At 42.4% G+C, this 13,006-nt stretch overlaps 1 protein-coding gene and 1 non-coding gene across 2 annotated transcripts; one reads left to right on the top strand and one right to left on the bottom strand.

Annotated features, from left to right (window-relative positions):
- Positions 1-7,426: 7,426 nt before the first annotated feature.
- Positions 7,427-7,533, bottom strand: LOC141609744 (small nucleolar RNA R71). The gene has a single exon (XR_012527659.1). It is a non-coding gene; the product is annotated as a small nucleolar RNA R71 (small nucleolar RNA).
- Positions 7,534-11,322: 3,789 nt separating this feature from the next.
- LOC141607815 (uncharacterized) lies at positions 11,323-11,847 on the top strand. Its single transcript, XM_074427160.1, has one exon. The coding sequence runs from the start codon at positions 11,323-11,325 to the stop codon at positions 11,845-11,847; it is 525 nt and encodes a 174-aa protein (XP_074283261.1).
- The last annotated feature ends 1,159 nt before the right edge of the window (positions 11,848-13,006 follow it).

Consider the following 13,006-nt stretch of genomic DNA (forward strand, 5'->3'; position numbering starts at 1 on the left):
AACAAACAAATAACAACAAACGATAAATTCGGCCGGAGGCTAATCTATCAAATCTTACTACAGAGGAATTAAAAGCAATAAACTCAAAATTGAATGAGAATACCGTATGAAATTGCAAAATAATAAAGATCCAAAAACCGAATGCCAAAGTAACTTTCTTTGAAGGAAATAATTGTAAACTAAAGAACCCTAATTACTAATCGTCTAGAACTGATAAAAACTGAATGCCTAAAACTTGATGTCAGGTTACGTTATATAGCAATCTCACGTAACATTATTCCTAAACCTAATATATATTGGGCTTCCTTATTCTCGATCTTTTATTTTGCGTCAGACCCGTTGTTCAGTCGATCGACCATAAGCATCAGTCGATCGACTAAGTAGCAGCGAACAGTAGCTACTGGAACCCGTGGGGTGGTCGATCGATCATTTGGACCAGTCGATCGACCAAGAGTCTTTGTCTGAGAATAGCATTCGACGATTCTGCAGCGCACACCACCGATCTTAAAACAGCTGCCATTTCTTCGTTACTTGGTCAAATCAAGCGTTCTACGCGGCGTTGGAAAGCTAAGAGGATAAGCTTTCACCTCCAATTAGAATCACTTGATTATCAGGTCTAGAACTCGAGATATAGCCATCTGAATCAGGCTGCAATGTCGAGAAGCACTTCTTTGCTTCTTAAACTCGTACACACCCTTGCTTTTGCTATCTTTAGGCCTTGAAACGCGCACCAAGCTCATTCCTCGAGTCAATACTCCATGTCAAATGCAATGCTAAATACTTAGGGACGGATTCGGCTTATTTCCCGCTGAAATCTTCATATTCCTACAAAATCGCAAGAAAAGGAAGAAATGCACGAAACAAGGGAAATAGTAGCATAAACTACTCAATTGAGCTCTGAAATGCGTGTGAAATGAGGTGTAAAACATCATATAAATGACACGCATCAAACTTCCCCAAACCAAACCCTTGCTTGTCCCCAAGCAAGAACTAGACTCGATCTAATGACCTAATGGAACGAGTTCAATCTCAGAGCGAAATGCAAACTGTTAAGCCTAAACCAATTTAATGCAATAACTAACAATCAATTAGCAATGTGAATCATGCAAACGAGTTATGGAGTCGTTAAAAACTGCTGAACCGTCAACTGTAGAGACTTATCAAATTGGACTCTCACGGGTCGCTCAAATCACTCATAAGCACAGGTGAATAATGTATAAGATAGAAAGAATTCATTTTGTAGTGACACTCACCTAACTACGACCTATAAGAACATGCCTGCAGTCTAATATGAAAATAATCTCTACAACCGTACATATGCATTCAACCAAACAATTGACCATGACACATGCCGAGGTAAATATGGATATGTGAGGTAATGGGTAAGAAGGGCAAAACAATTATGGAAATGTGGAGGTATAGGCGGCCAAGCTAGTACCCAAATAAAACCATATGACAACATCCTCTTCCTTACTCAAAATCAACAACAATAAACCCGGTGCTATAGCAAGCACAAATCTCACAATCTCCATGATAAAGTCAACTCCCCAAATGATAATAATAAAGCATGGGAGCAAAAATCGCCATTAAATGAAGACTTTGAATTAGGCGATTTTTTTCTTTTCTCGGACTTCAGTCGATCGACCACTGAGTCCAGTCGATCGACCATGTATCGAACTTGTTTCTCTTTTTTTTTTTTTTTTTTTTTTTTTTTTTTTCTTTCGAATCATTTTTTTTCTTTTTTTTTTCTTTTTTTTTTTTCAACTTCCTCAATTCTTTTTCCTCCTTCATTCTTTTTCCAAAATCATCTCAATGAGAGCATATAACCAAACCGCAATAAACATATTCCCAAAAACTAAGACTACTAGCTTGACAAAGGCAGGCTAAATATAGGATGTAGTTAAGGGACAAAAGGCTAAATTTGGCTATGAGGGGTTTCATGGGCAAAATGAGAAAAGGGAACCTCTACCACATGTGTCAACAAACCACAAACCGAATGCATACAGGTATTAAGCAGATTAAGTTCATATTTATGCACATTTATGTAACATGTCTCATAAGGAGTAACTACTCACAATCCTAGATAAACTGGTCATGAATGTCACCAGTTATAAGCTCTAATCCTCAGAATATGATGTAGCTTGCCAAAATTCTAAGTCGAGTTTCAAGTTCAGCAAATAATTTTAACGAAAACTCGTAGATATGCATATACGATTCTACTAATAACATGTCAATTAGCAAGGCTTAGGCAGAAACAGCTGAAAATGCAATGTCATCATAGAAATACTACCGTTCCGACTCGACCTATATGCTAAAATAAACATGCTAAAATTGAAATTTTTCAATTTTTTTTGAATTTTGTATATATAAGGGAAATGAAATAAACAAATGCAAACTGAAATGTAAACGTGAATGTGCAAGCAAATGATATGCGACGCAAAACCCTTCCCCAAACCAAATCGCACAATGTCCCCATTGTGCAAAATCATGTAATGAAAGAAAAGAGAAACAGGAATTTGCGAAATAAATAAATATGACATGAAATAAAGACTCGGAAACTTACAAGACTTTAAAGCGCGAAAAGGAAACCTCCCCAAACCAGCGTGAGCTAGGAGGTTTCAGTAGCTAGCAGTGCTACCAATAAGTACCTGAAAAGACAAACAAAAGATACCGCGTGTAAAACGAGAAAACAATTATGAACGGTAAAATTATGTGCAAAAATGAAGAACAGAAGAAATCAGAAATAAGACGGAAAATAAAGTGGAGGGAAGACTCCCTTAATTCCGCAAAACGATCAAACACAGCAGGGGAATGATCGAAAATAGGTACAGCAGCGAACATGGTCGATCGACCACATCACCCGATCGATCGACCGGTGAACAGAATGAAGCTCTCCTGGAGATCGCAGCTCAGTCGATCGACCATACTAGTCAGTCGATCGACTGGAATAACTGCTGTAACTTTCTGATTTCGTCTAATTAGCTCAATAAAGAGAGCTAATATGGTCTTCAACCTGCAAAAGCACATAATAACGCGCCCAAAATTGCGCAAACCCAAAGTAATAGTCTAAAGTATTAAAATCCTAAACAAACCAATCAAAATGCGAAGTCTCGCGCACACAAAAGCAATAAAAAGAGTCTAACAAAAGCAATAAATGGTCTTAAAAGGGGTCTAAGAAACGCATGGGTCAACGGAAACTACGGAAAATCTCCGACCAAGGCTTCTGTCTACATGAAGTAGCTTCCGCAGTGCTCATCTCAGAAGCTGGACTCCACTCTACTCCGCCTGGAATACTCAACGGGTCATCTCTAGCGTCTTCCCAAGCATGGCCATCATCTTCTAGCTCCTCACACTCAAGATCTGACTCCGAAATCTTGACTGGCTCCTTCTTCTTGGGCTCCTCGTCTGGCTCCTCGTCCGTGCCATAACTAAGACATCCTAGACCGCCTCTTTGAACAATGGGCTCCTTCACAGCTGGAGCGATTAGCGGTTCTTCCTTCCCAAACCATTTCTGCAATACTCAAAACAAAGAATCTTCCTCCAATTTGCTCCCAATCTGGGGCGGAGGTGTCATAACAGGAATAGGTACAGGCAAGGGAGTAGGAGTGTCAGTAATGACAACATAAGACTTACGAGTAGAAATCGCATTACAAGTCACATGACACATAGCATCTTTCTTCCTATAAGTCTGGGCAAAACTAATGGACTGCTTCCCTACTTTAAAGGTCAATGTCCCTGAGCCAACATCAATAATCGCACCAAAGGCGGTGTGCGAAAAGGGTCTACCCAAAATGATAGGGATATGGGTATCCTCGGGTATGTCCAACACAATAAAGTCAATCGGGAAGAAGAATTTTCCTATTTGCACAGAATATCCTCTAGGACTCCTACGGGGCTGGACCGCGAACGATCGACCATTTGCACTTTGTCATATTAGTGACCGCAAATCTAGTCAATCCTAATCTCCTAGCCAGACTCAAAGGCATGACACTAATACTAGCCCCTAAATCACATAATGCCTTCTCAATTGAGAAGGTACCAATATTACAAGGGACTGAAAAACTACCCGGGTCAGCTAACTTGTGTGGAGGAGTGTGAGTCAAATAAGAGCTAGATTCCTCAGTTAAATTAACAGACTCGACCCTATCAAGTTTCCGCTTTTTATTTAAAAGCTGCTTCATGAATTTCATGTAAGCGGGAACTTGATTTACCAACTCAAGAAAAGGTACTTGCACATTAAGACCATGAATGACATTTTTAAATTTTTCGAAATATACCTCATCCTTCGTTGGTACTAGCCTCTCGGGTTATGGGGCTGTCAGAAGTAGCTTAGCCCTCTCCTCTAGGTCTCTTATACCGGCATCAGTGGATTTAGGCTGAAAATCCACCACCTTCTCTTTGTTGAAGCTCGAACCTTCCTCAAACCGTCTCAGATATGACCCATTAATCGACATCGGGTCATACTTGGGAACCGAGACTAACCCATCAGTACTCGGGTCTTGCCTCAATGAATTCGTAGTTGCCGTACCCCGAAATAAGTGATCCCTCAAGTTATCTGGCATTGGAGGACGAAAAGACTCACCTACAGCAGCGTCGTCAGTCGATCGACCATGCATGTCAGTCGATCGACTGACTTCTACGAACACAGTAGTCTGTTGTATGTTGCGGATGGGTCGATCGACTGGTATGTCAGTCGATCGACCATGATTACTGCTGATCGTCTTTTTCTCGCCCTTTTTCTTCTTCCCTTTTTCAGCAGCTTTCTCGGGTTCATCGAGAGCAGACCCGCTCCTCAGCGTCATTGCATGTACGGTCTCAATACGCTGATTCAGAGAGTGAAACTGACTTAGTATCTCAGCTGCATTTTGATCCAATGTTGCAATATGAGATATCAGCTTCGCGATTAAGACCTGATTCGCCGCATTGCTTTTCTGTACCTCCACCATAAGCAGCTGCACTAGACTCGTCAACTCTGCAACTTCGTTCTTCAACTCTTGCTGTGACGGAGTGGATGGTGGTGGGGCTTCATTTGGAGGCTCATATGGTTGATGCGGTGAAGTAGGAGAGAAATTATACGAATTGTCGAGCTGAAGTTGATGAAAAGCAAACATCTTCTCCTTAGGGTGCCCGCATGCATCAGATGTGTGTCCCGCTCCGCCGCATCTCCCACAAAATGGATCCTGCTGCTCCTGAGAATGGAACATGTGTGGATCTTTCTGAAGTGCTGCAGATAAACAACACTAAAGAAGAAGGTAAGAACTGCCTCAAGGTACTCAGTCTTCCCTTGAGGCGAAAAAATGGACTAAAATGAAAAACAACTACAACTAGCGCTGCCTCCCCGGCAACGGCGCCAAAATTTGATACCTGTCGAAGTGAGTATCAAAAATAATATTTATAAATTCCGAACTACTACTAGCAAGCGGTAGTAAGGGTCGAACCACAGAGAGGCGGGGGAGTTATAGTTGCTTTTATTTCAGTCTATCGGTAACAATTGTGGGGGTTTTGATATGGAAAGAATCTAAGTCTAAATGCGAAAAATAAACGAGCAAATAACAAAAATAGATGTAAACTAATGGTAAAAAGGAGCTAGGATGATCGGGTCACTGCAGCTACGATGGCACATAAGTCTAGGTAAGTCTCGAAATACAGTCGTGGGTGATGGGGAAAACAAGTCCTCTCGGTCCATGTTAATTAGTAACTACCTCTCGGCCTATGCTACTAACCCCTAAGTCTCATTAATACTAACTCTCGTTCTTGACTAATGATTCCTAATGCAAACTAAATTACATTATCTTTCGATCTAGCAATCTAGCCGTCTTAAATCGTTAATCTAAGTCCTTCCCTATCTTTCGATCTACGGGTTGGTCAAAACTAAGCATCTAACAAGTCTCCGCTAGGTCTCATTGATAGATATTGCACTTAACGATTCAAACGAAGCAAATCAAAACACGAAGTCGGTCGATCGACCAGCTACTCCGATCGATCGACCAACCGACTTCGATCGATCGACCAGCTACTCGATCGATCGACCAAGCGCTAATCCGAGGGTCACCTATTCGTATGCCATCTACGCTAAGTTCGCCTACATCCTAGCAAGGGTGAAATTAGCTACTCATGTCTATGACGAAATGAACAATAAAATTAAGGCATAAAGCTACTGAATTCATGATTTAAATAATTAAACAAACAAATAACAACAAACGATAAATTCGAAGCCGGGAGGCTAATCTATCAAATCTTACTACAGAGGAATTAAAAGCAATAAACTCAAAATTCGAACAGAGAATACCGTATGAAATTGCAGCGAATAAAGATCCAAAAACCGAATGCCAAAGTAACTTTCTTTGAAGGAAATAATTGTAAACTAAAGAACCCTAATTACTAATCTTCTAGAACTGATAAAAACTGAATGCCTAAAACTTGATGTCAGGTTACGTTATATAGCAATCTCACGTAACATTATTCCTAAACCTAATATATATTGGGCTTCCTTATTCTCGATCTTTTATTTTGCGTCAGACCCGTTGTTCAGTCGATCGACCATAAGCATCAGTCGATCGACTAAGTAGCAGCGAACAGTAGCTACTGGAACCCGTGGGGTGGTCGATCGACCACTTGGACCAGTCGATCGACCAAGAGTCTTTGTCTGAGAATAGCATTCGACGATTCCTGCAGCGCGCACCGATCTTAAAACAGCTGCCATTTCTTCGTTACTTGGTCAAATCAAGCGTTCTACGCGGCGTTGGAAAGCTAAGAGGATAAGCTTTCACCTCCAATTGGAATCACTTGATTATCAGGTCTATAACTCGAGATATAGCCATCTGAATCAGGCTGAAATGTCGAGAAGCACTTCTTTGCTTCTTAAACCCGTACGCACCCTTGCTTTTGCTATCTTTAGGCCTTGAAACGCGCACCAAGCTCATTCCTCGAGTCAATACTCCATGTCAAATGCAATGCTAAGTACTTAGGGACGGATTCGGCTTATTTCCCGCTGAAATCTTCATATTCCTACAAAATCGCAAGAAAAGGAAGAAATGCACGAAACAAGGGAAATAGTAGCATAAACTACTCAATTGAGCTCTGAAATGCGTGTGAAATGAGGTGTAAAACATCATATAAATGACACGCATCAGGCTCCCAACAACTTTGAGATGCATCCCGCCCAAGTTAGGTTGATCGAGAAGGATTTGTTCGGGGGGCATATTGAAGAAGATGATCATGCACACCTCTGAAAGTTCAAGAGGAAGGTCTCATGATGAAGAAGAATGGGGTATCTGATGACACTCTAAGGATGATGTTGTTCCCATTCTCTTTGACGGGTAAGGCGGACCGGTGGTTGAATATTTACCCTCCGGATACATTCACAATGTGGGACGCTTTAGCTAAGGCGTTCATGGCTAAATACTATCCATCATCCAAGACCGCCATGCTTCGTAATGAAATTCACACTTTCCAACAAGAAGATGGGGAATCCTTGGGTGAAGCTTGGGATCGATATCAAGACCTTATTGCTAGTTGTCTCCACCATGGAATCCCGGAGTGGTACATCACCCAAACCTTCTTTTAAACATTGTTGCCTAGAACTAAACAGATGGTAAATGCCTCCGCGGGAGGAAGATTTGATCATTTAGGTGATGAAGAAGGCACAGCACTAATCAAGAAATGGTAGACTCGGAAGAAAATTATGGCTCAAGAGGAAACATGCTTAGGAGAAATGGCAAATTCCCTAAGGAGAACTCTTCTAATGAAAATGCCGAGACAAATGCCAAGCTTGATTTTCTCACCAAGCAACTTGAGAAATTACAAAGGAACCAAGTTCACCAAGCCACAACCTCACATGGTCCACTCATGGAAGAAGTAGCTCAAGTTTTACCTTGTGAGCTTTGTGGGGGGAATGGCCACACTTTTGACATGTGTGCCAACAACTATAATGATGGGTATGAGGAAAATGTCCAAGATGTTAATGCTTTCCAAAGCTATAACAACAATACTAGACCACCAAGACCCCCCCCCCCCCTACAACAATCCCAATGTCTACAATCCAAACACTAACTTCTACCATCCGGGTTTAAAGAACCATCCCAACTTTAGCTACAAGAGTACCAATGTTCAAAACCCACAACATCTTCAACCAAAAGCCCCAAATAATCCACCCGGATTTTCTCAACCAAGGGGAGGATACTCCAACCAAAGAAATAACCCCGGAAATCAAAACCAATGGCCAAACAACAATTAAAACCAAAACTACGGCAACCAACCTCAAGGTTACCAAGATTTTGGAGGTAATCAAAGCAACCACGGGTTCTATCAAGGGAATAAAGCTAATCAAGGATTTGTGCAAGGGTATGCTCAAGGGTTTCAAGATCAAGGGCAAGGGCCAAATTTCAACAACAATGGTCCTAGAGGAAATTTTCAAGGGGGACAAAACAACTAAGGTTTCAACCCTCGGTTTGACTATGGGTTCCCTTTACCCATAGCCAACCAACCTCATTAAGAACCCCAAAGTGAGCCCTCCTAAAATGAACTTTTGAAGATGATAAAGAACATGCAAATGCAACATAGCCAAGAAATGGCTAATCTCGCAAAGGCAAACCAACAAGAACAAGCAAACTTAAGGGCCACCTTCCTTAAAGATATGGAGGAAATGGAATCAAGGATGGCCTCTCATGCTATGGCTAACCCTTAAAGGCCGCCCGGTGGTCTATTAGCCCAAGAACAAAGTTCCAAGGATGCCTCAAATAGCCACCATGTTCATGCGGTAGTTTTGAGGAGCGGTGTAGAGCTTGAGGACCCCTACAAAGATCTTGAGGTAGAAGTTGATGGGATCCCAAGAGGGATAGGATGGAAATGAGTGGTGAAAAGGAAAACCCGTCTATAACACAGTCGGCTAGAGTGAGTCAAGCCAAGAAGGGTAAGAAAGCTTGTGAAGAGTCTTCAAGTGGGGGAATTCAAGTGGAAAAAGATGTTCATGGATATGTGGAAGACCTTCCTTATGAGGAAGAAGCAATTGAAGAAGTACCTTTACAACAAACTAAAAAGGTAACAAAGAATTCGGTTCCTCCAAAGCTACCTTCCAATTCTCAAATTGTGTCTCATATCCCCTATCCCTCAAGAGCCGTAAAGAGTAGGGAAAACATTAAGTATGCCAAGTTTTGTGATATGCTTGAGAAACTTGAAGTCACCCTACCCTTTACGGAAGTGATTTTGAACATGCCAACTTACTCAAAATTTTTGAAAGATATCTTGACTAATAAGAGGGTCTTGGGTGACCAAGAGATAGTGGAAATGGAAGAGGCATGTAGTGCTCATATCCTTAACAAAATGCCCACTAAACTTAGTGACCCGGGAAGCTTTTCAATCCCATGTGAAGTTGGTGGTGTTCCCATATCAAGAGCTCTTTGTGATTTGGGAGCAAGTATGAGTGTCATTCCTTTAAAAGTTGCAAAGAAAATTGGCATTCATAACCTTGCTCCTACTACCATGACTCTCCAATTGGCGGATAGGTCTATCAAGCGCCCTTTGGGGGTGCTTGAAGACGTATCCATCAAAGTTGGAAAGATTTTAATCCCCGCCGATTTTGTTGTCCTTGACATCCCGGAGGATAGCCATACCCCCATCATCCTAGGTAGGCCATTTTTGGCTACCGGAGGAGTGCTTATTGATGTGAAGAATGGGTGGCTAACCTTCCAAATTGAGGGCAACAATGTCGAATTTAACCTTCCACATTTGATGAAAGGACCAAGAGTTGAAAGATTAAGCACTATTGAGGTGATTGATGAGATAGTTCATGAAGTAGCCCGAGAAGAAGCGAAAATGGAAGAGGTTTTTCAAATCTCCTTGCATGATGAAGCTATGAAGGAAGATCATGATGTGGATGAAGAGATTTTGAAGCAAGTGGAGGGTTTTCTCCCTCCAAAGGTACAACTCAAACATTTAGCTCCCTCACTCAAGTATGCTTTCCTTGGTGAGGGGGTGGCTTACCCGGTAATCATAAATGCTAACCTAAGTGAGTCACAAGAAATGAAACTTTTGCAAACCTTGAGAACTCATAGAGGCTCACTTGGGTATAGCATAGATGACATCAAGGACTTAAGCCCGAGTTTGTGCATGCATAGAATTGTCTTGGAAGAGGGGAGTCAACCCAAAGTAGATGGTCTTAGGAGGATAAACCCTAAAATGGCCGAGGTAGTTAAAAGTGAAGTTTTGAAATTACTTGAGGCCGGGATTATCTATCAAATAACGGATAGCAAGTGGGTAAGTCCGGTTCACGTGATACCCAAGAAGGGAGGGGTGACCATGGTTGAGCAAGAAGATGGAACCACCCCACCCACTAGACCGGTGACGGGATGGCGAATGAGTATCGACTATAGGAAACTTAATGCCGCCACCCTAAAAGACCATTTTCGAATCCCCTTTATAGACCAAATGCTCGAGAGACTTGCGGGTCATGCATATTATTGCTTTCTAGATGGTTACTCCGGGTTTTTCCAAATCCCCATCCACCCAGATGACCAAGAAAAAACAACTTTCACTTGCCCCATAGGAGTCTATGCTTATCGTAGAATGCCATTCGGGTTGTGTAATGCACCCGACACCTTTCAAAGGTGCATGATGGCCATCTTTTCAGATTATCTTGAGAAAAGTATGGAAGTCTTCATGGATGACTTTAGTGTCCATGGGGACTCATTTGATCATGGTTTAGTGAATTTGACTAATGTGTTGAAGCGATGTGAGGAGCACAACCTTGTCCTAAATTGGGAAAAATGCCATTTTATGGTAGAGGAGGGGGTTTTTCTCGGTCTCATTGTCTCTAGAAGGGGTATTGAGGTTGATGGTGCTAAGGTTGCCGTCATAGACAACTTGTCACCTCCTTCCAATGTGAAGGGAGTGAGGAGTTTTCTAGGCCACGCCGGATTCTATAGGCATTTCATCAAAGACTTTTGAAAGATAGCAAAGCCATTAACTTCGTTACTCCTCAAAGATGCCCCTTTTGTGTTTGATGAACCTTGTCTTGAAGCTTTCCATAGGTTGAAGGAAGCTTTGGTCACGGCTCCAATAATCCGGGCTCCGGATTGGAACCTCCCTTTCGTGATCACGTGCGATGCATCGGATTTCGCGGTTGGTACGGTCCTTGGGCAAGGGGTTGATAAGAAGCATCATGTCAGTTATTACACAAGAAAGACCTTTGACCAAACACAATGTGGCTATTCTACGACCGAAAAGGAGATGTTGGCAATTGTGCAAGCCGTTGAAAAGTTTCGGTAATATCTAGGTGGGTCTAAGGTGGTGGTTTACTCCGATCACACCGCCTTTAGACAATTAATGGTGAAGAAAGATGCAAAGCCCCGACTCTTGAGGTGGGTCTTACTTCTCCAAGAATTCGATTTGGAGATTAGTGATAAGGCCGGATCGGAAAACGTTGTGGCCGGCCATTTATCAAAATTGACCATTGAGGATCATGGGATTCATGACAAGAGTGGACATATCAATGAGTGGCTAAAGGATGATAGGCTCATGGAAGTTAGCTCCAAAACTCCTTGGTTTGCGGACCTTGCAAATTACATTGTGAGTGGTTTCATACCGGATGAGATGGAACCAAGGGAAAGGAGGAAATTGAGACATGATGCCAAGCGGTACTTTTGGAATGACCCCCACTTGTTTCGCAAGTGTGGGGATGGAATGTTCCGAATATGGGTTTCTAGAGAGGAGGGCTTGGAGATTTTTGACCGGGTTCACAATTCCGCTTATGGGGGACACTTGGCAACCTCAATAACCATTGCCAAGATCCTCCAAGGTGGATTTTATTGGGCCTCCATGTGCAAAGACATCAACTATTTGGTGAAATAGTGCGACGCATGCCAAAGGGTTGGGAACATTGGGAAAAGAAATGAAATGACCCTCACCAACATATTGGAGATTGAGCTCTTTGATTGTTGGGGAATCGACTTCATGGGACCGTTTCCCAACTCTTGTGGAAATGAATACATCTTGGTAGCGGTGGACTACGTGTCCAAATGGATAGAAGCGGTGGCCTCTCCCACCAATGATAGCAAAGTTGTGATGAAGCTTTTCAAGAGCACGATCTTTCCAAGGTTTGGGACCCCAAGGGTGGTCATATGTGATGGCGGATCACACTTCCGCAAAAGTACTTCAAAGCTCTAACTGAATCACATGGAGTGCGGCATAAAACCGCCCTTGCCTACCACCCTCAAACTAGTGGGTAAGCGGAGGATTCTAACCGCCAAATCAAGGCCGTTTTGGAGAAAGTCACAAACAAGAGCAGGAAGGATTGGTCACAAAATCTTCCGGATGTGCTATGGGCATTGAGAACCGCCTACAAGACACCCCTTGGTACCACCCCCTATAAGCTTGTGTACGGGAAAGCTTGTCATTTGCGCGTTGAGCTAGAACACAAGGCTTGGTGGAATCTCAAGGAGATGAACTTTGACTTTGATGCCGCCGGAGAAGTGCGATTTCTCCAAATGAATGAGCTTGAAGAATTAAGGATAGAAACTTATGAGAGTTACGAAATCTATAAGGACCAAACGAAGAAATGGAATAATGGCAAGATCATGAAGAAAGATGTAAGTGTAGGAGCCCTTGTTCTCCTTTTCAACTCCAAGGTCAAGGTGTTTCCGGGCAAGCTCAAATCAAGGTGGTCGGGGCCCTTCAAGGTGATGCAAATATTTCCTTACGGCGCTTTCGAGCTTTGGAGTGAAGAAGGTGGAACCTTTAGGGTCAATGGTCAACGAGTCAAGCGCTACTATGATAGTGACAACAAGGGTCCGGTTAAAGTACCTTACCTCGGGGAACCCCTCCCCGAGAGGGAGACAAATTGAAATTTTTGGAAAAGTGATTTGGTTCGGTGGAGTTCCTGAAGAACCACCACTTGTAAATAGCATGCATTTAGTTAGTCTATGAGAATTTGGTTGGACCGATAATACTTGACATTTTGATCGATGACGGTTGTCATCTTGAAGGAATTGGGATTTTTGATGAAGAACAA

Source organism: Silene latifolia, chromosome 10 (assembly GCF_048544455.1).
Source record: "Silene latifolia isolate original U9 population chromosome 10, ASM4854445v1, whole genome shotgun sequence".
NCBI classification, from domain to species: Eukaryota; Viridiplantae; Streptophyta; class Magnoliopsida; order Caryophyllales; family Caryophyllaceae; genus Silene; species Silene latifolia.

What these genes read in the sequence shown, in the direction of transcription:
- LOC141607815 (XM_074427160.1), top strand. Translation starts at nt 11,323, where the DNA reads ATGGTGAAGAAAGATGCAAAGCCCCGACTCTTGAGGTGGGTCTTACTT.